This window comes from Dipteris shenzhenensis, chromosome 1, assembly GCF_047967505.1.
Source record: "Dipteris shenzhenensis isolate YYH24624 ecotype China chromosome 1, Dip_SZ_1.0, whole genome shotgun sequence".
NCBI lineage: Eukaryota > Viridiplantae > Streptophyta > Polypodiopsida > Gleicheniales > Dipteridaceae > Dipteris > Dipteris shenzhenensis.
This window is the reverse complement of record NC_141596.1, coordinates 54470969-54496568: the sequence shown is the minus strand read 5'-3', so window position 1 is coordinate 54496568 and position 25600 is coordinate 54470969. Positions and strand designations below refer to the sequence as shown.

General features: G+C 45.0%; 1 protein-coding gene across 1 annotated transcript in view; it reads right to left on the bottom strand.

Moving 5' to 3' along the window:
- Nucleotides 1-22594, bottom strand: part of LOC147906048 (malate dehydrogenase, mitochondrial-like) — a 39761-nt gene extending 17167 nt beyond the window's left edge. The window contains exons 1-4 of the mRNA XM_087376215.1: nucleotides 22222-22594; nucleotides 21802-21975; nucleotides 6921-7089; nucleotides 6770-6831 (exon numbers count right to left, since the gene is read on the bottom strand). Of these exons, the coding sequence (XP_087232341.1) occupies nucleotides 6770-6831; nucleotides 6921-7089; nucleotides 21802-21975; nucleotides 22222-22431 (615 nt within the window). The 5' untranslated portion in view covers nucleotides 22432-22594. The remainder of the gene's footprint in view (nucleotides 1-6769; nucleotides 6832-6920; nucleotides 7090-21801; nucleotides 21976-22221) is intronic.
- Nucleotides 22595-25600: the final 3006 nt, after the last annotated feature.

Genomic DNA, 25600 nt, shown 5'->3' with positions numbered 1-25600 from the left:
TAGCAATGGCTGCTCTTACGGTTGCCATCCTTGCAACCGGGCTGAAAGTTTCTTCATAATCAATGCCATATGTCTGTGCATACCCCTTGACAACTAATCTTGCCTTGTATCTATTCACAGAACCATCTGCATTGTGCTTGATCTTATAAACCCACTTACAGCCAATTGCATTCTTGCCTTTAGGCAAAGGCACCAATTCCCATGTAGCATTAGCATCCAAGGCATCCATTTCTTCATCCATGGCTTTCTCCCATTTTTCATTTTCCATGGCTTGCTCAAAAGAAGTGGGTTCTGGTTCCTGTATCACTTTGACCATATAGGCATAGTGAATGGTTGTAAATCCATCATATTTCAGCCTATCCACAGGATACCTAACCCTGGTAGACCTGCGCAAAATAGGCTCACTTCCAGGTGCTCTCAAAACATCCCTGGTCTTCCTTACTCCAAGTGTAACAACAGAAGGAATACCCAACTCATCATCAATGCTCTGTTCTGAGCCACTGGATTCACCATCCACATAAGAGTGGCCTGCATTCACATCAAACATGGGCTGATCTACCTTCTCTTTTCCTTTTCGTGATACCTGCGTACCACTATCTACATTGCTTTGAGGGGATTCTCCTGATCTCAATCTGCCTATCCATGGCGAAGTATGTGAACCACTGGTAGAGGACACTCCAGGTCCACTGATATTTTGTGATTGCTGCTGTGCATTCTGTGCAGCATTACCATTTTTTGCATCTACATCAATCATCACATTTACTGATTTATACCAGCTGCTCATCTCATCAAAAACAACATCTCTGCTCACTGTGAACTTACGTGTAGAAGGGTTATAGCATCTATACCCTTTCTGCTGCAGAGAATAACCAATAAAGACGCACTTCTCAGCTTTTGGATCCAACTTGGACCTCAACTCATCTGGCACATGGACATAAGCAATGCAACCAAAAATCTTCAAATGAGAAATATTTGGTTTCCTACCAGTATACATCTCCTCTGGCGTCATGCCATGTATTGCTGCAGTGGGAGTCCTGTTCATTATATAGACTGCTGTAGCAACTGCTTCAGCCCAATAATAATCTGGTAGATCTTTTTCATTTAGCACAGCCCGAGACACCTCTCCAATATGCCTGTTTTTTCTTTCTGCAATTCCATTTTGCTGTGGGGTATGACTGCATGAATATTGCTGCTTTATACCATGCTCCTGCAAGAACCTTGCAAACTCATTTGAGAGGTACTCTCCCCCTCCATCTGACCTTAGGCATTTTATTTGCAGGCCTGTTTCTTTTTCAACCATAGCTTTGAAGGCTTTGAAGTGCCCAAACACTTCACTTTTCTTTTTCATAAAATACACCCACAGTTTTCTGCTGAAGTCATCAATAAATGTGACAAAATAGTGGCAGCCTCCAATAGATGCAGCTTTTTGTAGTCCACACATCAGAGTGGATTAATTCCAATGGTTTTTTACTCTCTTGAACATGCCTAGGAAAAGGTTTCCTTGCCTGTTTCCCAAATTGACAGGCTTCACAAATCTTGTGCATTTCTGCAACCTTGAATTTTGACAATCCTGCAACAATATTTTGAGCTTGCATTGATTTAAGTCGCTGTATATTAACATGACCAATGCGTTTGTGCCAGATATCAATATCTGCAACTACACCGGTCCCATGTGCAAACATTGCTGCACTCAATTCAGGCATGTCTGCATCCAACGTAAACATCCTGTCCTTCTTCTTTCCTTTTGCTATCAAGCGACCATTATTTTTCATATCCTCAACAAAGCATCCATGAGGATTAAATCTGACCTGCAAGCCCTGCTCAACCATCTGACCAACAGAAACCAGGTTCTTGGTGATGTTCGGGACATGAAATACATCAGACAAGTATTTCTTTTTCCCATCCTGCATAGACAAAGGAATTTTGTCAATCTGCACAATAGGATGTGCAGTATCATCACCAGTCTCCACAAATCCTGATTTTTCCATTTTTCTTGCATCCTGCATCCATTCAGCGTGACCTGTCATGTGGTTTGACGCACCCGAGTCAACATACCACACATCATTGCTTTCTTCTGCACTTGTTACAGAATTTGTCATATGCTGCACCATAAACAAATGCTCATTTCTGTCATCACCCTGTCTACTAGAGGATGCATAATTGCCTTGCTGCAATTTTCCATTCATAATGTCATTCTGCTTTTTATAGCAATCCTTAGCCATATGACCCATTTTGCCACAATAGTAGCATTCAATATTGCTGTTTGCATTTTGGCCTCTCTGCCATCCACCACGGCCTCTTTGGCTCCCCCTGCCTCTAGAGTTCCCACGTCCTCCTGCATAGGACTGGTTTTCTTGCGTTTGCTGCATATTCTGATTTCTACCACGGCCTGCAGATCGGCCTCCTCTACCTCTGCCTCTACCTCTGCCAGCATTTGAGTAGAAGACAGTTTCTTTTGAAGTTCCTGCTGAAGAAGATGCACTCCCATTTCTCTGCTCTTCAGAAATTAGAAGAGCAATCAACTCCTCAAAATCACGAAAGTTTTCACGGATGGCAATGGATGTCCGGAACTGTGCATAATCCTTTCCTAGACCATTCAAGGTCACAGAAACCAAATCGTCATCATCCACTGGCGACCCAATGGAAGCAAGTGCATCTGCAATTTTCTTCACTTTCATGTGGTAGTCATTTATGCTCAAATTTTCTCTCTACACATTGTGCAACTCCTGTTTGAGTTGCATTTTCCTGGCTTGCGTATTTGTGCTATACATTTTTACCAAAGTATCCCATGCCTCCTTTGGCGTATTTGCATCCTGAATATGCACAATCATGGAGTCCGAAATACTGATAGACAGCCAGTACATAACTTTCCTGGCTCTCTCATGCCATCCTTTGAATGCCTGCATTTCCTATTGACTAGGAACATTAGGAAGAACAGGTTCTTCTTCATTTCCTGTAATGAATTCCCAATAGCCTTTTCCCATCAAGAAATTCGTCATTCTAAACTTCCATGCCTGGAAGTTGTTCTTGTCAAGCTTTTCAGTGACAATCTGTGAAAGAGAATCAGATGCCATTACAGAACACTGCAAAATATTCTGTCACTGCAAAAAACACAGCTTTTTGCCTCACACGGGCAGATCTGCAAAACTGACGAAAGTGATATTTCACCACACAGTCACTTCCTAGTGACGATTTTGCATCAACAGGCAACAGGCATGAATCTGTAACTCCCAATATCTCTGCACACAGGCATACGATGCAATTTCTGCGGCACCTTTCCACCGACTAGCCGCGCAGTGGTCGCACAGCCAAAAACAGGGCCTTTTTCTGAGTGCCTGCGAAGAACTTCCGCCTTCAAAACGGGCCCCGAAGCATATACTGCGCTCTCGCCACACCGCGAAGGGCGTCTCAATCTGAAACAGTGCACTCCTGCACTTCTGGCTGTGCTACCTGTAGAGATTTGCTCCCAAACTCGAAATAGGAAAGCAACACTGGTCCTCTTACCAGGACACCACGAACTTGGCTTGCTTTCTTGAGCTCCTTACCACGAACAAGGCTCTGATACCATGTGAAGATTGTGGGAGAGAGGGAAGGAGTCTCACTTGAGGCTTTCTCACAATCACAATGGGGGAATACACACAAAGGTGGAGGCTGAAAACAGTTTTCCTCTTCTTAGTTGTGAAAGCCAAAAGAACTCTAGTACAAAGAAATAGAAGAACCCTATATGTGGGTCTCAAACCAAACTCAACTAAGGTGGCATACTAACTGAGCCACAAACTAGAGTAGATAAGGATAGCTGTCATCCAGCTATTATTCGTGGGCGGTGTACCAACCGCATCTCCAGCTAACAGGTCGATGACATAAATGCACAACAGTCACCCTGGCATATCGCGAGTGGAGCTCGATATCTCAACATAGGGAGGGTGAGGCTGCCTATATATAGGCCCCCCTTCCCTCACTTGTTGGTAATTCAGTGTGGAGCATTGGTGCCTATCTATAGCAAAGGTTTTCCCCACCGTTCTTGGGGGTTTTGTCCTGAGATCCCTTGCAGTATCTTGTGCTTTCTCCTTTCCTTCTCAGTTGTGTGTGCGAGGTGTGTTCTCTCTCTCTCCATTTATGTCCAGATCCGCTGCAATTCTCACATGGTATCAGAGCCACGGTTGGCTAGAGACCGAGGAGGAGTGGAGGGAGTGTTGAGCCAGCAAAATGAGAGGAGGTTTAGGGCTGCTGTTCGGAGGTGTTTTGTGAGGAGTGTGCAGAGGTGTGGACCGTACGGGTGCCAATTTAGGCGTTCTTTGAAGGGTGTTTCAGATTCGAAAGGAGTTCTCAAGGGTCGGGACAGCGAAGGTGTGAAGGTACACAGGCACCAAGCCTCTTCATCATCTTCTTCAGTCTTCTCCTCTCCTTTTTCTATCACTCTTCTTCTCTACCTCCTTTCCCATCCACTCTCTTTCATTTCGATTCTCTCCTCCCTCCGACATGTGTACCCTGGCTGAGATGGCAGAGAGCAAGGAAAAAATCCCGGTTTTGCCCACCTTCCTGATCAACCATCAATTAGATGGCCTCAATTACGGTGTCTGGCGGGTCATGATGGAGTCTGTGCTACAGTAGTATGATCTAGCAAACTTCATTTTGGTAGGAGTTAACAGGCCTAATCCCCTTGCATCCAGCCTAGGGATCCTACAGCAAAAGGAGTCCGAGACCCTGTCACAACTATGGGATTGTGTCAATGCAAGGGGAAGGTCGTTTATATTTCTTAACTGTACTCCTCATGTGATTAATCACGTAAAGCATATGACAGTGGCCAAGAGTATCTGGGAACATTTGGCATCCTTGTACAATCGAACCTCTCCCATGAAGAGGGTCTCCCTGGAAGTCCAGATGAGATTGCTGGATCCCAAGAAGCCTTTATCGATGTGGGAGCAATGTACAGTTTGGACTTGGGGGCTGTAAAGCTTTGAGATACAGGTGCCCATGCACGGAAGCAGACCTTGCATCGAAGGCACTATCAGTTGGATTGTTGTACCAATTGGACCAGATGGATCATTGTACCAGTACCAGACCAGAGGAGTATACCTAGCACCTATGGCCTGGAAGCAACAATACCAGGTTTCCAGTGATCGTGCTAAGACGGTTCGTGCCAAGAGGGGGCTTCTTCGATAGTACCTGTGGCGGTCTTCACATCACACGAGGGATTCCTCCAGTTGTTCCAGCGGCACGCCTAGCTCCCTGTCGATCATGTTCCATCCAGGAGCTGAGAGGGGGTGATGGAGGTCAACATCTCCTGATGTCACATTGTAGAGTGTGCCCACCCCATGAGAGGTTAGGGTAGGCTGAGTGAGGGCCTTTGTTGTGGGTACGCCCACCCCCAGTGAGGGTAGAGTAGGGTAGGGCAGATCTGCCCATTGTGGGTCCATCTAGGCTTGGTGGGTACCATGGGTCAGCCCCTGCTGTGGTGCACTTTGCTGAGCAGTGTTGAGGGCGTTTGTAGCTGCCCCTGGAGGCTGAGGTGGCCCAATCTGTTGGTTGCCACTTTGCCCTGTTGGTTGGCCCATAGGCAGGGGGTTCAGGCACCTCTATTTGGCTGCGTGGCAGTCTGTTAGAGGGCTGGAGGGGATCGGCCCTCTTGGAGCAGCTCTGTCGGTCAGAGGGGCAGGGGTTCAGCCTCCATAGGCTGCATGGAAACCCTCTTATAGGGCAGGTTGCTGAGGCGCCTCAGTCGGCTCACCTACGGGCAGAGGGGGAGCCCTTTATAGGGCTGTTTAGCAGCCCTTGTAGGCTGGAGGGTGAGGTCGGCTTTAAAGGAGGTGGGTCAGCCCACCTTGCTGGCTGGTCGGTCCCTACAGCAGGGGGTTGGCCCCCATGTGCAACTGACTAGGGAGGGGGAGGCTGCCTATATATAGGCCCCCCTTCCCTCACTTGGTGGTATCTCAGTGTGGAGCATTGATGCCTATCTATAGCAGAGGTTTTCCCCACCGTTCTTGGGGGTTTTGTCCTGAGATCCCTTGCTTTCCTTCTCAGTAGTGTGTGTGTGAGGTGCGCTCTCTCTATCCATTTCTGTCCAGATCCGCAGCACTTCTCAGCCTGTGAGGGGGGGGGGTCGCTGGCTTTTGTGGCAGCCCTACAAATGAAGGGGTGCGACCATCCACTGAAGGGATGTGTCCCTTTGAGAAAGAGGCAAGTTGCTCAATCCCAAGGGTGGGCACTTCTAATGAGCCACCCGAGAAAAGGGGGCAACTAATCATGGCAGCTCCTTGTACACTTTTAAGGGCTGAGAAGGGCCACCTTTTACAAAGCTGAATTAAAAACTAAAAGCATGTACTACGTCACATAATAAATATGCAAACCACTACATAAAGAAAACACTAGACCACCTAGTTATTAAGGAACATACGACTATTTTACATCTGTCAACAGGACTAGAGACCAACTCTAAACAGCAATACAAGTTCTAAATGTACCCGAATCTTTGCACATATAATCTCCAAGAATGTAGAAGCATCTAACCAAGATCTCTTTCTAGAAGAATCTTTGTGCTGTAGAACAGACAATAACGAGGCAAATGTACCATAAAGCTCTCAATGGTCCAAGCACGACAGATGTGCCCCTCATAAGCTTAGCCATATTCACCTACTGATTTTTCAGTTCAGAATAAATATTAACCAGTGGTTACAAATTTATGACTTCAACTTCATTTATTAAATGCATTATTTCTCCAACAAAAAGGCTATGAATCAATGTGGTAATAAGACTAGACATCATTAATTACCTGAGAGAAGAGAGGAAGGATAGTAATTCCTGCATGCCCTCCTACAACTGGTACATCAACTTCTGCAAGCCACAAAATTTCAGACAATATAACACTTCAAGAATAGTAAGATAAAAGGGCCACCGTAGTCTCATGTACATTTAGTAAATACCTTCTACAGGAAGACCTTTCTTTGCCCCATAAAAAGTTCGAGCTCTAACAACATCCAAAGTTGTTACCCCAAAAAGCTTCTTGGGATCGTACGTATTAGCACATTTGAAGACCTCAGCTGCTATGGGAACAGTTGAATTAACTGGATTACTGATCATATTCACCAGGGCCTTCATACAGAAAAGAAGGCATTCCCAAGTCAGATCCAATAAAACTACAAAAAGGAGTCATCAAAGAATCTCCTTAAATAACCAACCTGTAATAATCAGCCCAGAAAATATAGTAGGCAGTATTCTTTTTTACCTGCTGATAGGCCATCCTAGTCTGGTTGGCACAACTAGCTTCATCCAGTAAGTTTCTCTAAAGGGGAGGAAATTTTTATTTGCAATGTTTACGCTCTAAAATAGCCTAAGCTTCAGCATCAGGTAAAGAACTTTGCAATCTCATCAATGGTAAGAGATGCCTGCTTGTGGGTGCTTTTACTATAGTTTCCAAAACAAAAGACAGCTCTCTCATTGAGCTCATACCTACAAGGATATGCTTATGCCTTTGGGATTCATTACTAGAAAATGTACACAAAACATGCATTCATTGCTGGCACAATGCATCATTTATCTACTCATTCAATTTATTAGTTTTTAGGGATGCGCTAGACACCTCTAGTTTGTCCATAAGGGGGGTTTATCATATGACTTATCTACCTTTCGGCCACATATGCCTCTTAGACACAGGGTTCTATGGAAAGGGAATTTTTTTGGCAACCTTTCAGTACAATTACATAGCAATACATTCGGGATACAATCCAATGTGGGCTGTTAAATAGTAAGGAATCAATGCTTACAACTCTTTCTGTTTGACTTGCCTCTCAACATTTGTTTTCTTGTTACACTCTCCCTCACTACCTACCCTACTACACCAGTATCAATCCCTTCCCAAGAATGTCTTGTCAAACATTATGTTTTTCAATATCATGGCCGTTTTGCAATAAAACATGTTGATGTATCATGTACTGCATCCCTATAATCAAACTACTTGCAAGCTAAAACACTTCCAGAAGCATGAGATTCTGCAAAAAGTTAAAATAAATTTTGTGGGTCTTATACAACTGATAAGAAGAAGAGGGTTGAGAAGCTTGAAGTGACTCCACTCATGATTCAGACAGAGTGGGATGTGGACCTGCTGTTTTTTGACATAGAGGAGGACAGAAGAATGGCTGACCTGCTACCACTGTGGACAGAAATGCAGTAGGTGGTGATGGTGATGGTGATGGTGATGGTGATGCGGAGGAGGAGGAGGAGGAGGAGGAGGACAAAGGGACTGAGGAGCAGGAGGAGAAAGGACCCCTTAAGACTCTGAACTTTATTTGGCTTTCTTTAGGACAGTTTGAGCTTCTTCGCCACATCGAAGGTGCTGTGTTTTGGAGTTTTTTATGGCTTTTAGCATTAGACCCATCAGAGGCTGCTCTTATTGGTTTTTGTCGTAGCAGTATCTTCTGCAGCCTTGGGCCCACATGAGGTTGCAGACTTTTGCAAGGCAATTCACTGTGAAGCCCTTGGCCCCACATACAGCTGGTAGTTTTCTGGCTTTTGCATGGACTGCTACGTGCAGGCTTACCCCCTAATATGTATGTAGTTTTTTGGTTTTCATATGGCGGCTTTATGGTGGACTCTAGAGTGTGTATTCCGGGGCACTCAGAAACTCTGCTTTTTTGGAAGGCATTATGCTGAAACCTTATGTGTAGTAGCTGTAGTCTGTGTACTTGAATCTGGAGCTTTGATGAAAATTGCCATGCGTGTTTAACTTGTTGACTTCCTAAGTTCAGGTATGGCTGGGTTCATGTTTGTATGTGTGGTTTTTATCACTTTTATTTGCATGGGAAGCTGGCCATCCAAACGTTTTCAAACACCAAATGTTTGGATGCTACAATATCCACATAAGTGTATTTTGCGAATGAATATGCTATATCATAGCACAAAATTATCTTTTACACATTGAGAATAAATATATACCATATGAGCAAATCCTGCTTCAACATGTATCCACTTGCTTGGTACTATTTCTTTTTGTTTTTCAATAGTATGCTTATTAAGAAATGAAATGTTTTCCTTCTGTTCAGTTACGGACAATGGGGACTAGGTCTAGCATTTGAGGGTGGACCCCCTTGCTTGGGGTTATGGGCATTAGTGACCCACAAGAGTGATGGCCTCTCTTTGAGAGGGACATCTAGAAACCACACCCCACCTGAGTACCCAAACATGGGACCAATCAAATGCACAGATTGCATACCGACCTAGGAACCATTCAAGAGAATGTTCCCTGAGCTTTGGGTGTGGGCCTGGCAGCATGCCAAGAGTAATGGAGATACAAGATAAGACGACAAACAAATGAGCTCAGTATGGCTCAATTATGACCTTAGAGTACGTCAATAGATAGTCTAAGCTGTTAGGAACCCGTGTGTGCGATCAGAATTAAATTCTGACAACTTTGAAATTTTAGGGTTTTTGGGAGTGACGTGGCAGCTGACACGTGGCAGACTGCCACATGGAATCTGAGCTGGCAGGTCAGTCCACCTGTCCCACACATGTGGCAGCATGCATGGCAAGTGGCAGGGCATGCAGGCCAAGTGTTTGGCCCCAAATCTCGTAGATTTGGGGCAGGTTGTGGGCTGTCCTCTTTGGGACTGCAGCCCACCAAAAATCTGGGACAAGTGTCCACCTTCCACTCTAGGCCTAGGGGGGGGGCTGAGCCTATAAAAGAAGGCCTCTCCCCTTCATTCCACACATGAAAATTTCGTCACTTTTCTTCTCCCTCCTTTTAGATGATGCAGCAGAACCTCTCCAGCTCCTTGGGTGCAGCCAGCTTCTCCCCAGGCCATTCTCTCACCTCAGCAGCACTTTCTCTCTCTACAACAGCACATTCTCTCTCTACAATTCTAGCCCCTCCTCTCCAAAAATCTGCCCCCTCTCAGCTCTTCTGGAACAGCAGCAGCATCCTCTCTCCTTCACCTAGCCTGGAGCAGCCACAGCCCCTTTCTCTCTCCTGCTGCAGTCTCTCTCTCTACTGCAGAATTTCTCTCTCTACTGTTCCAGCCCATTTCCCTTGCAGAAATCTGCCTTTCTGTGCACCTCTGGAACAGCAGCAGCTCCTCTCTTACATCTCCTCCCTTGGGATCAGCATAGGCACTCTCTCTCTACAGCTATCACTCCATAAAAGCTTTCTCTCTCTAGCCTACAGGCTGTTTTTCTAAGCTGTTCTCATTCCAGCCCCATTTCCACACTCTCCTCACCCAAGGTAGCTTCAGAGGCATCAAGGACTTCATCTACAAAAGGGCCAAGTCACGAAGGGAGCCTGTATTGTCAAGTTTATCTCATTTACAGCACTATTTCATGTTGTTTCTACTATCTTTCTAGAAACTAGTGTTTGTCTCTAATGTTGGATGTAAGTGGTGATTGTTGCAGGCTTCTTCCTTGTGGATTGGGCAAGCCAAGAGCTGAAACCTGAGCTTGGAGTCCTCCTCTTTGTTGTCTACCTTGTACATATGCTCTTGAGTCTTGTATCTAGGTCCTAGGTTTTCACTGAGTTCATCAGTTTGGAAGGTGCATTGCACCTTGGTCTTGTATCTCCATTTTCAAGAATAAAGTGAGCCTGGATAAGGGAGGGGGCCCGTCTTGGCCCCTCAATCATATTGCATTCTCCAATGATGTCACTTTGTGTTTAAGCTGTATAAGTCTTAATTCCAGCTTAATTGCAAACTCTTAAGTTCAAGTATATGTGTTTGGCAACTCGCAATCATCTCATTCAAATGCCTCTGCAAAATCCGTTGTTTGAATTAATAGAAAGCACCGACGAGTAGTTTACATTGGTATCAGAGCTTAGGCAGTGGTCCTGTACTCTGTGCTTTCTCTTGTTGAGTCTCTCCTTCATTGAGTTATCTTGTCATCATGGCAGCCAATGGACCTGACCCTCCTCCTAACCTGCATGAGTTGAGTGCTCTCTTGGCAAACATTGCTCAACAGGTTCAAGTGCTGGAAAGCAGCCAAGCAGGAACTCATGACATAGGGCCCCAATCCCAAGGAAGAGGCCGTGCGGACAACACCAACTCCAACAAGGAGGGAAGATCATCCTCTTCTTCCCCTCCTCGAGGTAGATGGCGTCATCGGAGTCCATCTCCTTTGAGACGTCCACGGAGACGAAGGTATGCAAAGCATAAGGTACCTCTTGGAGATAAGCTCTTCAAGTTTACCAAGTACAAGGGAGAGGACAAGCCCGAGGTCTTGCTGGCATGGATCCGAGACCTCGAGTATTTCTTTGAGGGGGACGAGTACGAAGACAAGGCGAAGATCCGGTTTGCCGTCCTGCACATGCAAGACCGTGCTTCACTCTGGTGGGCAGCTATGGTCAACACTGGACAGCAAGCCCACACCTGGAAGCACTTCAAGAAGAACTTGATGAGGCACTTCCTGCCTAAGGAGTTTAAGAGAGATACAATGGTGCAGTGGGACATCCTCCGCCAACGCCAAGAAGAGAAAGTCAGTGAGTATGTTGATCGTTTTTGGGATACTTTGTTAAAAGTTCAAGCATTCAGTAGGAAGGATAAAAAAGAGCAGCAAAGGAAGTTCTTTGCTGGCCTACGGTATATCGTTCAGCATGAGGTGGACATTGCCACTCCTACTTCTCTCGAAGACACCATCAACATCGCCTTGAAGATGGAGAAGAAACAATCTTTCTCCAACAAGCGGAATGGCAGCAACAACAAGCGGAAGTCCCAGGGAACCTCTTCCAAGGAACAAAAGGGTAAGGAGACAGCAAAGGACGCACCAAAAGAGCAAAAGTCAGCCAGCCAGCCTCCTTCGAAGAAAGCAGCCCGCACTTTCAGCTCATTGTCTCCACAACAGAAGCAAAAGTATTACTCCGAAGGGCGGTGTTTCAAGTGTGGCGATCGAGGCCACAACTTCTACGAATGCCCTCAAGCTGCCAAAAACAACAGCAACAAAGAAGCAGCCCTCAAAAAGCCAGTTTTGGTAGTCAACAAGGTGGAAGCACCTCCGGAAAAGGGAGCTGTAAACGACACCCATAGTTTGTTGAAAACATGGGGTCAGGTAAAGGATCAATCCGCTTTGTTTTGTTCGATAGTGGAGCTACTCACAACTTTATTTCTCATGAGATGGCACAGAACTTGGGGATAGCCCCAGAGGATAAAGGAGAAGCCTTGGAAGCAACTGCAGCCTTCAAGAACCAAGAAGAGAAGGTGTACCCCATCATCGGCAAGCTTCGGATACACATCCAGGGGTACTTGGATCATCTACCCTTCATGGTGGCACCACTTCAAGGATCAGATGTAATTCTCGGCATGCCCTGGCATAAGCAAGTCAACCCCCGAATCGATTATGTGAAGAATATTCTAACCCTCCAACATAAGGGTAGAGATGTGAGCATTACAACAGGAGTTTCAGGAAACACCATTCCTATGGTAAGTCATGCACGATCTCCCAATTTGCTTAAGAAAGGAGTATGTTCTTTTCTAGTGTTTGTACGCGATAAGCAACCAAGTGAAGAAAAGTCAGATCCTCTCACAAAAGAAAGATTAGATTTCCTTCAGGAATTCTCTACTTGCTTCTCTCAGGAACTTCCTAGTCACCTCCCTCCTGAGAGACCAGAGGATCACAAAATTGACATAGTTCCAGGGTCTTCACCTCCAAATAGACCCCCATATAGAGTTAGTCAATCTCAACAAAATGAAATCTTCAAGCAAGTCCAAGAACTCTTGGACAAGGGATTGATCCAACCCAGTAGTTCTTCTTTTTGCTCTCCTGTCTTACTAGTCCAAAAGAAGGATAAAACCTTCAGGATGTGCATAGACTATAGAGCCTTAAACAAACAGACGGTTAAGAATCGTTTCCCAATTCCTCGTATAGACGATATCTTTGATCGTTTAGGAGGATTTGAAATTTTCAGCCGCATAGATCTTAAGAGTGGCTACCATCAGGTACGAGTTGTACCTGAGGACATTCATAAAACAGCCTTCCGAACCACATTTGGGCTGTATGAATATATGGTAATGCCATTTGGCCTTACTAATGCCCCAGCCACGTTCAATCGACTGATGGAACGGTTGTTCAGGAACTATAGACAGTTCACTGCCGTCTTCTTTGATGACATCCTCATTTTCAGCAAGAATGAGGAAGAGCATAAGGAACATCTAAAGATTGTATTTCAAATCTTAGCTGAAAATGCTCTTCACATCAATGAGAAGAAAAGTGAGTTCTTTCTTCCTGAGATTCACTATCTTGGTCACATTATCTCACGAGAAGGTGTCCGTATGGACCCAGCCAAGATACAGACAATTGTAGAGTGGCCTGACTTGAAGAATGCCCATGAGATAAGGTCTTTTCTAGGCCTATGCTCATATTACCGAAGGTTTATTTGGCATTTTGCTGAACTTGCAGCCCCTCTACATGATCTCACTAAGAAAAATCTGAAGTTCAGATGGACCCAAAAAGAAAAGGACTCTTTTAATGCTCTAAAGCATGCCCTGACTACAGCTCCTGTACTTATCATTCCTCACTTAAGGAAACCACTCCTAGTAGCAGCTGATGCCAGTGGCGATTGCCTTGGGGCTTCTCTTACCCAGGATGGTCATGCTGTGGCCTTTGAAAGCCGACGACTAAGAGATGCTGAACTTCATTATGATATCTATGAAAAAGAACTCTTAGCTGTAATTCATGCTCTCAAACTTTGGAAACATTATCTTTTAGGGATAGATTTTCTTGTAAAAACTGATCATGAAAGTCTTAAATATTTTCTAACTCAACCTCTGATCAGAGAGAGACATATGAAATGGTCTACCTTTCTGCAATCATTTCATTTTCAGATACAATATACTCCTGGAAAAGAGAATGTAGTGGCTGATGCCCTTTCTCGTAGACCACGGCTTCACCATATTTCAGTTCCCTATCATGATGAGCTAACAGCCCTCAAAGAATTCTGTGAGGGAGATGCTGATTTTACTCAGCCATGGGCACATTTGAAAGATGGAGGCACCCATCATGCCTACCACATCAGGGATGGCTATTTATTCATGGAGAACAAACTATGTATCACAAAGCAGCTTAGATCTAAAGTGATGGAGGAAAGCCATAACCCACCCTATGCTGGTCATAGGGGTATTGTGGCCACCTTTTCAGCCATGGATAAATTTTTCTACTGGCCTAACATGAAAAAGGACACTGCTGCCTACATTTTAGCTTGTCTCGCATGTCAAAAAGCTAAGTATGAGAGAGGAAAACCCAAGGGTTTACTTCAGCCCCTACCCATTCCTGAGAGACCATGGGAACACATCACCATGGACTTCATTACAAGAATTCCCAGGACCAATCAAAATCATGACATGATTTGGGTGATAGTAGATCGATTCAGCAAGCAAGCCCACTTCATTCCTTGCAGAAAGAATCTCAAGGCACCTGAAGCTGCCCATTTATTTATTAGACACATCTTTAGACACCACGGCATGCCCAAGTCTATAGTATCAGATAGAGACTCAAAGTTCACTAGTAACTTCTGGCAGGCTTTGTTTGAGAACCTTGGAACTCTTCTAAGTTTCTCCTCAGCTTTTCATCCTCAAACGGATGGCCAAACTGAAGTTACGAATAGTACACTCTTGGATTTGCTGAAATTTTATGTGCATGACCAGCAAACCTTTTGGGAGAAATTCCTTCCTCTTGTGGAGTTTGCTTATAACAACACAATTCATTCCTCCACTGGAAAAGCTCCTTTCGAAATTGTATATGGTAGATCTTTACCAACTCCACTCATGCAAACAAAAGAGAAAATCTTTGCCGCTGATCAATTCGTGGAGGATTATGACTCTGCTTATGCCACGGTTCGAGCAGCCATTCAAAAGGCACAGGAGAAACAAAGAGCAGCTGCAAATAAAAGACGGAGGGCGTTTGCAGTGAAAGAAGGCCAATGGGTCTTATTGAAATTTGAGAAAGCCCGGTTAAAAACCAAAGTGGGCAAAAAGCGCATCTACTTCAAGCTATCCTTTCGATATTATGGTCCTTTTCAGGTGTTGTAGGTAATAAATGATGTCTCGGTCCGATTGAGACTTCCAGAGCATTGGAAGATCCACAATGTCTTCCACGTAAGCTTGGTGAAACCCTTCATTGGGGAACCACCTCAAGAGCCCACACTGGACGATGCACCTGAAGTAGAGGACACTGAGATCTTGTTGATCCCAGAGCAAATTATTTTGCATAACTTCACTACGGGACGTCGAGGCACGACTCGCAAAATGTACCTTTTGAAGTTCAGAGGGCTCCAATCCACCGATGCCCAATGGGTGGACAGAGCTACATTTCAGGAGTGTCCTGAAATCCTGGATGCTTATGAGGAAGCATTTCAGTTGCGGACAACCGAATGAAAGACGGAGGGAATGTCATCCTGCTTCAACATGTATCCACTTGCTTGGTACTATTTCTTTTTGTTTTTCAATAGTATGCTTATTAAGAAATGAAATGTTTTCCTTCTGTTCAGTTACGGACAATGGGGACTAGGTCTAGCATTTGAGGGTGGACCCCCTTGCTTGGGGTTATGGGCATTAGTGACCCACAAGAGTGATGGCCTCTCTTTGAGAGGGACATCTAGAAACCACACCCCACCTGAGTACCCAAACATGGGACCAATCAAATGCACAGATTGCATACCGACCTAGGAACCATTCAAGAGAATGTTCCCTGAGCTTTGGGTGTGGGCCTGGCAGCATGCCAAGAGTAATGGAGATACAAGATAAGACGACAAACAAATGAGCTCAGTATGGCTCAATTATGACCTTAGAGTACGTCAATAGATAGTCTAAGCTGTTAGGAACCCGTGTGTGCGATCAGAATTAAATTCTGACAACTTTGAAATTTTAGGGTTTTTGGGAGTGACGTGGCAGCTGACACGTGGCAGACTGCCACATGGAATCTGAGCTGGTAGGTCAGTCCACCTGTCCCACACATGTGGCAGCATGCATGGCAAGTGGCAGGGCATGCAGGCCAAGTGTTTGGCCCCAAATCTCGTAGATTTGGGGCAGGTTGTGGGCTGTCCTCTTTGGGACTACAGCCCACCAAAAATCTGGGACAAGTGTCCACCTTCCACTCTAGGCGTAGGGGGGGGGGCTGAGCCTATAAAAGAAGGCCTCTCCCCTTCATTCCACACATGAAAATTTCGTCACTTTTCTTCTCCCTCCTTTTAGATGATGCAGCAGAACCTCTCCAGCTCCTTGGGTGCAGCCAGCTTCTCCCCAGGCCATTCTCTCACCTCAGCAGCACTTTCTCTCTCTACAACAGCACATTCTCTCTCTACAGTTCCAGCCCCTCCTCTCCAAAAATCTGCCCCCTCTCAGCTCTTCTGGAACAGCAGCAGCATCCTCTCTCCTTCACCTAGCCTGGAGCAGCCACAGCCCCTTTCTCTCTCCTGCTGCAGTCTCTCTCTCTCTACTGCAGAATTTCTCTCTCTACTGTTCCAGCCCATTTCCCTTGCAGAAATCTGCCTTTCTGTGCACCTCTAGAACAGCAGCAGCTCCTCTCTTACATCTCCTCCCTTGGGATCAGCATAGGCACTCTCTCTCTACAGCTATCACTCCATAAAAGCTTTCTCTCTCTAGCCTACAGGCTGTTTTTCTAAGCTGTTCTCATTCCAGCCCCATTTCCACACTCTCCTCACCCAAGGTAGCTTCAGAGGCATCAAGGACTTCATCTACAAAAGGGCCAAGTCACGAAGGGAGCCTGTATTGTCAAGTTTATCTCATTTACAGCACTATTTCATGTTGTTTCTACTATCTTTCTAGAAACTAGTGTTTGTCTCTAATGTTGGATGTAAGTGGTGATTGTTGCAGGCTTCTTCCTTGTAGATTGGGCAAGCCAAGAGCTGAAACCTGAGCTTGGAGTCCTCCTCTTTGTTGTCTACCTTGTACATATGCTCTTGAGTCTTATATCTAGGTCCTAGGTTTTCACTGAGTTCATCAGTTTGGAAGGTGCATTGCACCTTGGTCTTGTATCTCCATTTTCAAGAATAAAGTGAGCCTGGATAAGAGGGGGGGCCCGTCTTGGCCCCTCAATCATATTGCATTCTCCAATGATGTCACTTTGTGTTTAAGCTGTATAAGTCTTAATTCCAGCTTAATTGCAAACTCTTAAGTTCAAGTATATGTGTTTGGCAACTCGCAATCATCTCATTCAAATGCCTCTGCAAAATCCGTTGTTTGAATTGATAGAAAGCACCGAGTAGTTTACACACAACCCTATGCCCTCTCGACGGGACACTTCCTATGAGGCACAACCCTTCACAAGAGACATTCTATTGAAGAGACATTTCTATTGTAATGTACCCTCTCATCAAGGGTCACACCCTTCACAAGGGGTACACACCTCTTCATGCACATACACTTTGGAGTACACACCTTTTCATGTGTGACTCTTCACTCTCTATATAAGAGAGGCCCAATTGTATGGATGACACACAACACATACCCTACAGACATTCAAGCAATACAATTATTCCTTGTTCTCTGCTATTTCAGTCTCCTTTCTGTTCCTTAGCACATTTCTAAATATAGTAAACATAGGATTTCTTACAGTGGCATCAGAGCAAATTTCGCTCCTGCCTGTAGGAAATGCCCCCCACCTTCTAGCGCCGATCTGATACATCTTTTTCCGCTAGAAGGATATCCGTGCACATTGTGCATGGAAGAGATGGAGAGGATGAGCGTAAAAATTTTTAGCCCCAACCCTCCCTAAAGTCATCTATGGCCTCTCCATCTCCCACACATCACAAGTTGATGTGAATGGACACGACAAAAATCGTGTCTTTTCAAGTGCTTGGGCTGTCCCAAAACCAAGGGACGCACCTTTTCCACCATCGGACACACCTTTTGATAAAGAGTTTTGACTCCTCACCCAAGGGACACACCCCATCGTGGAAAAAAGGACACACCTCTTCATGTGGGGACACCCCTTTTAAAAACAGGGACACACCCTTTCATGAAAAGGTGCACCTATTCCAAGGAACACACCCCTTCGAATAGGCACACCTTTTGGCACCAAGCACTTATAAAAAGGGTACCTAGAGGGGTTCAAAAGGAAAACCCAGCCCCAAACTTTAGGTCTACCCTAGGTTACCCAAGGGTCAAATAAACCCACCTTTTTTTTTTTTTTTGGGCAACTACCCAACGTAGGCAGCACAAACGAAAAAAGGGCGCACCTTTTCAACGCCCATACAGATTTTCGTCAAACAGGTTGGCCTCGCTGCGCAGCCCCTACCCTCACCATTTCGCTGCCAGCCCCTAGCCTCAACATTTCGCTGCCCTGCTCCCCCCGCCATATGCAGCCCCTAGCCTCGCCAGTCTTTCAGCCCTGGTTCCCTGCTTGCAGCGCCAGATCAGCGATAGCCTCGCCAGCCTGCAGCACTAGATTCAGCGTCAGCCTGCCATTTCGGTCGCAAATCAGCCTTGGACGCCTGCAGCCTGGTTTCGCCATTGACAGCCTGGTTTCGCCAGTGACGACCTGCAGCCTGGTTTCGCCATCAACCTGTTTCGCCATCCAGGCCCCGATCTGCTCCTCGCCACCCACTGCAACATGGACCTCCGGACAGAAATCTGCAGGCCTTTTCTATGCAACAAATTGGCAGATTAAATCAATGCCAGGTGGATTCTTTCCATTCTACTTCTAAGGATTCTCTTGTCATTATCAAATTACAACAAATGAAAGACGCTTCCTTAAAGCATGGAAACCCCTGGTAATTCACCAGTCCTTTCAAGGACACCTCAGGCATCATCTACCACACAATATCGTGTTCAGATTGCACAACCAGCCCATTTCGGAGCTTTGGCATCTTGGGTCTTCTGTGTCACGTGCCCTCCTAGTGATTTGGACCACATCCTATATCTTTTGCGTGAGGCACCTCAGTTACATTACTTCCTCAGCACAGTCCAGGTTGTGTTCCACGAGACACGAAGATACCCAGAACCCGATATTCCTCAAGAGTTTGCTGTCCATCTTTGGAGAGAGTTTTACCCCTCACCTTCGGCATCTCCAGGGTACTCTCCACCTCCTTCAGCTCCCAGATATCCTCCCATACAGGTTGTACCTTCCCCAAGACAGTATTTACACTCTGAAGGCACTCCTTCTCCTGGATATCCTCCACTCCCGACAACAGCTCCTTATCCTTTCTCAGATCCGTGGACTCTACAACCTACTCCTGTACTCTCACGAGCAGTAACACCCATTTCGGCATCACCAGTGTTACCTCAGACAGGACCTCCTTTACCAGATTTCCACGGGTGGTTCCATCCTGCCTCGCCTGCCCCCTCCAACATGAGCAACCTCAGGGAGCAGCCCGAATCTTCTTCCAAGAATGGTACAAACTAGAGCGCAGGTTCATGCTTTTCTCACAGGGACCTCAGATATGTCGCAACGCTCGCGTGCAGCCTCTCCAAAAATAAGCGACTCAAGTCCAAAAAAGACCCCTGAAGTCAACGTACAAGGCGAAACACTACTGCAACTTCAAATTTCCCAGCTTCAGGACAGCATCTCCGACTTGGTCCAGAAAGTCCAACAACTCCAAGATTCTCGCAGTATCACACATACAGAGGATGACGTGACGCAACCAGACGACTATGCGGATTCATTCCCACTTGAGGTAGAAAACATTGAACTCCGTGCCCTCTACCGTTTACTCCAAGCTTCCAAAACTAAAAGACTTGACATCAAACTTCCGGAAGCCTACATTGGTCAACGAAATCGCCGAACAGTTGACCAATGGCTCGCAAAATTGCGCATGTATTTTGATACTGTTGACCTCACTAAAGGCAAAAAGATCGCCTTGGCAGCCTCCCTCCTCAAGGATACAGCTTTTCTATGGTGGCAAAGACGCTTAAAGAACGGCAAAAGTGTGTTAACCTGGGAACGTTTTGAACACGTGCTCTGTAAGCAGTTCATACTTGCCAATGCGGACTTCCAAGCACGTTCAAAACTCCGACATTTGGAGCAAACAGGCTCCCTGTCTTCCTACATCTCTCAGTTCACCACATTGGTGCTGGAGATTGATGGTTTAACTGAGGATGATCGCCTTCATGCTTTCATCTCGGCCTAAATCCCTCGTTACGCATTGATGTCCTTAAAGCAAACATCACCACCACAGCTGGCGCTATTGCTTACGCAGAGCGCATTACAGATTTCCAAAACATAGGGAAGCAGAGTGCTAATCGCACACAGAACTCTACTATGGCTAAAGGTGCTCGCCCTCAAGATAACCTCAAGTTTCGAAAAAACTCGGGTAATCAAGGTCAGCGACAGTCTCAAGATCCCTAGAAGTCTCAGAAATCGTATGCTGGATTCCAACAGAAGCACTCCTTCAAGGATCGCGCCTCTTCTTCTTCACAAAGTCATCACCGACATCCCCAACATAAAGGTGCGGCCACTGACAAGAAGAACAACTCCAGCACAAAAGAACTTTGTACCATCTGTACAGGCGACCATAGATGGTTCGATTGTCCCAAGCGACTAAAGCAAAATTCCAATATGGAACCTAGCACTTCCCAGACAGAAGATGCTACCCCAGCACAAGACAAGAAAGGCAAAGTTGTTTGAATGGCAAATACCATCCACTTGAGCCTTGCCAGCAACCCCGAACCTTCCCTGGCCACTCAAGTACTTTGTGTTCAAGGATCAATTCGTGGAACCACGGTCACTATCCTCATCCACAGTGGCTCCTCTCATAACTTCCTAGCTAGTTCTATGGTCGACAAACTTCGGTTGACCACCAGTCCTAGTCTCATGGACTATTAGATTGAACTCGCAAATGAAACTACCTTCTTGTGCAACACCAAGATCAAAAACTTGTCTTTTCGCATCCAACATTATACGGACAAGTTAAACTTCGACATCATGCCTCTTTCTCGGTACGATGTCATACTTGGACAACAGTGGCTCTACGACTATGATCCATCAATCAATTTTCACAGCCATACTATCCAGTTTGTCCACCAGGGAAAACTTATTGAGCTAACTGGTTCTAGGGACTCTCCTTCAACCCCAGTTGCCTCTGCCCTACAAGTAAAGAAATGGGTTCGTAAACGTCAAGTAAAGACTTCACTTCTGTTGGTTACGGGATCGGTGCTGATCTCTATCTGGGAAGTGAGAAATAGCAGTCTTTCGTCGTAAGATAGGTGTTGGGTTGAGGAAAGCAGCTATCATTAGGGTTGTCAAGAATTGCCTTAGGGATTTTAGTAAGATTATCTTTGAAAAGGATCAGATCATTAGTCCGACTCTCATGTTGGTGGAATGTAAGCTCGTATCCGGGTAGGATAGGGGCTGGTCCTGGCTACGTGCAGCATAGGTCAAGGGCTGCCCATCTGTTTTGACCAATTTTTGTAACTAGTTTCCTTGGGACTAACCACCCTTCGTAATATATGTACTTCCTTTTTTGCTTTTGTTTTTTGCCTCCTCTCCGGGTAGCTTTAGCAATCGTTCTCATTTTGTAAAGCAAAAAATCAAAATTTTTAGGATTAATTTGCTTCTAAAATAGGTGTGATGCTTTGATTGGTTACTAATGGCTTTGAGACGAGCTTGACAGACTTAGGGCCCCTAATTTTTATTGTCATTCAGTCTCTCTCTCCATTCACTACGTCCTTTGTTTTACATTTTGGGCAGGCCTTATGAATGACAAAAGTCATTCATTTCTTTCACTTGTTATTCTTTTAAAGAAGGACAATGTGGTTTTGCCACCTTGTTTTTTGTGAGCACATACCACACAAAATCGCATTCCAATATGGAGACAACAAAGTGGCTCTCACACTGAAAGCTGCGCATGGAAGGGAATATCACTGCATCGGAAATTCTTACTTCCGGGCAATATTTCGCAATGGCTGTACATAGAGATCTGACGATGGCTGCATTCGTGTTGAATAGATCATCCCTAGACATGCCTGGCTTGCGAGGTACACCAGCAGGAATGATAACAACATCCGATCCTTCTAAAGCACTTGCCAACGCCTCCTCGCCTGCATACCCGTCAACCTGAGATCCAATCAAAACCGCAGTAAGGGGAACGCTTCGAATTCGTCAGAATTGCCATTTCCTGGAAACGGCATTTTCCAAGAAATGTGATGTTATCCGTGCGCCTATTCGCGCAAGATAACAACAATCAGACAGCAGAAGATAACTTGCAAGCCGGATTTCAGGCAGCAGGAATAAGCTTTGAAAACCGTTCAACAGCATTTTATACAGGGAATCGAACCATGCACAGCGAAGGAAGCCACTCACCTCAGCTCTGGTGTTGACATGGCTGACATCGGTCGCGACGCCAGGGGTACCGGCGATATCATAAAGAGAAAGTTTAGAGACAAGAGGGTTAAGCTTCATGAGAAGGGCCAAGGGCTGGCCGATACCACCGGCAGCACCGAGGATGGCGACCTTACGGGGGTAATGGAGTGTTTTGGGAGCAGCACGACGGAAGATACCAGCAAAAGGCATTCTCCTCCTTTTTCTTCTTCTTCTTCTCCTCCTCTTCTGCTGCTTCTTCTTCTTCTTCTGGTTTTTTGAGCGTTACTAAGGGCAGAGGCACAATGAAGAGAGAGATTCATGATAAGTGCCTAAGGGGAAAGGCACAATGCAGAGAGAAATTCATAATAAGTAGAATCTGAGAATATTTAAGAGAGTCACATATTACCTAAATCTCAATGAGGGTATTTGTATTTCAAGTGTCTTGTACACACCAAGTACGTAAGTCTCCTTTACTTTTTGAAAAGGTGTAAAAAAACATCCGAATTAGAAACAATATCAAAATACAATATTACTCAACAACAAATTACTAATCTAGCTTGTATCAAAATTTCATTTATGAATTGCTACATGTAGTGTCGGAATCTAAAACAACATTTTTGACAAAACGTTTATTATTTGGTTTACAAGTAAAAAAATCTTAGCTCAAAATCTATTGTTTTCAGTTCATCGTTCAGTTACATAAATATAAATAATTTGTACATGCAAGAAAAATGAAAGTTTACTCACTGATCTGGTATGTTGTCTTTGTATTAACAGTATATCTATGCTATGGGACTCGCGGTAGTAAAGTGTTCCCAATCTAGTAGTGGAAGTAATGAAGTCCCTAATTGATCTTCGCAAGCCAGCTTTGGATGAGCTGCAATGAGCTACTTGTTGTTAGGCCAAACCAAGGCAATGCCTTGGATGTTTTGCATGGGGGATTCGACAAGCTTCTTTCAAACAACATGGCATACTTCTATGTTTGGTTTCAGAATTCCAAAGAGGTGATTTCTAGAGTGTTGGAGTAGTGTGCTTCAATACTTTAGATGCATGTTGCATCTACAGCCAAGTTTCCAAGAGTACGAATGAAGCTGATAGAGAGTCGATGGAAAATAGAAATGACAAGGAGGCTTCGAGATGTTTCCAAACTTGAGGAGTGTCATTGGGAGAAAATGAATGAATGACATTATGCCGTTGATGTAGTAAGAGATGCAATGAGTAAGCTACAAATTACAATAGCCCTATAAATAGATTTGCTCATGACAGGGAGCCATGAAGCTGTGTATAACATCAGGATCCATGATCTCTTCGCAACAGCTTTTCGCGGTCATCTGTCTATTGAAAAGTGACACTCTATGAAATCTGCTCTAAAACACTGTCCGGTTTGAAACTGAGGTGGACTCTTGTGATGCAGAACGAGAGGGGGTGTTCAGCTATAATAAGGATTTAGTTGATCGGTGTGGCAGGAATACACATAATTGGGTGACTATGTGCGGCAAGCTTGCTAATTCTGGTCTTTGTCCCGTAGTACCTCGTTCAGAGAACAATACCAACAATGAAGTGGTGGTTGAGCGAGCAAACGCATAGTATCGCACTACTAAATAGCATGCCATAGCCAGGGATCTTTCTAAGTGCCTTTCTGAGCTCTATGTCATAGCGAGCGATCAACACATGATATCCAATGGTATTTAACGCAAACCTACTAATTCGTCTCTTTTGATTGAAGATAGCTACTGGGCTGATGGTGATAAAGTCCCATTACTCTACAGTTTGATTGCATCTTTGTCTTCAATCCCCTGCTCGATGGTAATACATAGTGTTCACGTAGGTTCTGCGATGACTAAATGATTTTGCACAAATAAGCTATAGGGTACTCGGTCGTGCTAGTCACTCAGGTCTCTTGTTTGTTTTAACAGGAAAATCCAAGGGCTTTCAAACGGAGGCGCTGTAGATAAGAGAGTCCGGAAGCAAGGGAAGGCAAGGGGCCAAAGCGTATAGTTGTACAAGAACTCGAGAGGATCATCCTCATCATCTTCATGATAAGGAAGATTAGGTTGCCAGCGGCAGTAAGTCATGGTAACATTGGACTCAAAAGTCATAATCTTGCATAGCTTTTGATGATCATGCAAGCTCTGTCGAAGCTTAGCTATGGCGGCCAAGTGCCTCAGGATGACCACCTCAAGGCCGCCTGTTTTGATGATCAAAGATAGTTGCTTTCTCAATTTACAACACATGAAAACAAATCTTGGGCAGGCCAGCAAAACTACATGGTATGGTGATTCTTGTATCGCTCCTCGAATCCATGCTTACTCAAACAAAATAAAAAAATAGGAACCTATTGAACGCTCAAAGAATAGAAATTACCTGGATGAATTTGTTGAGTAGCACTAAAGGCTGGCTGCGCGAAGAAGGGCTATTTGCACACAAAACTCCCAAGCAATCCCAACTTGGCAAAGATTGGGGACAACATAGACATCTTACGCATATATAAGCACAAGCTGACTTGAAAATCTTCTGTCAAAAGCCATTTTGTTGTGATTCTTGTGCTTGCAAAAGCATAACATAAAAAGCTCATGTGAAAAGCTTTGGCCAACATCAACCGTTTAGATCAATTTACATCAATGGCCTCTATTCATGACATGTGGCTCAAGGAAATGTGAGAAAACCCAAACATCTCTTTAGGTAGCCTAGTGTAAATAGGACGTGAAGATCTTAGTGGAAGGACCACAGAAGCCTTTTCTTCCAAAAGAAAATGACCAGAAGCATTAGTCGCCAGCCGTTTCCTTTGCAAGAAAAGGTGACAAGCTATCTTTTCATGGCTTGTAGAATGCGGCAATTTTCTAGTCGACATGTCAGCTTTGTTGGATTCCTAGCCATCTTCCAAGGTCTAAAGTGACGCGTGAGTCATCTTCCAGCTGCTGCCAATGCAGATCTAGGATTGATGTAGACGTGAGAGCGTGCGAATGGTGACTTCCATGAAGGAAAAGCGTCAAATTGTACGGTGCTCATTACATTCTATGGTATCGCGGCCCTTGACGATGGTGAAAGCAACCATCTAGTTTCTCTCCAGAACCCACCATAAGAAACAAGATGTAGTGCATACAATTTGATCTATTGTGTATTTTTTGGCCCTGCAAGGGTCCTTAGGGGTTAACCCACTTTCTTGAGCCTAAGAGGGATCATCTGGTTTCCTCACTTTCGTTTATAGACCAAAGTAGGAGTTGCATGTAGAACTCACATGTAGCACTTGCATGTAGGAGTTGCATGTAGGAGTTGCATATAGAACATGGATGTAGGAGTTGCATGTAGAGCATGCATGTAGAATTCGCATGTTGCATGTAGGAATCGTATGTAGAACTTGCATGTACAACATGCAAGT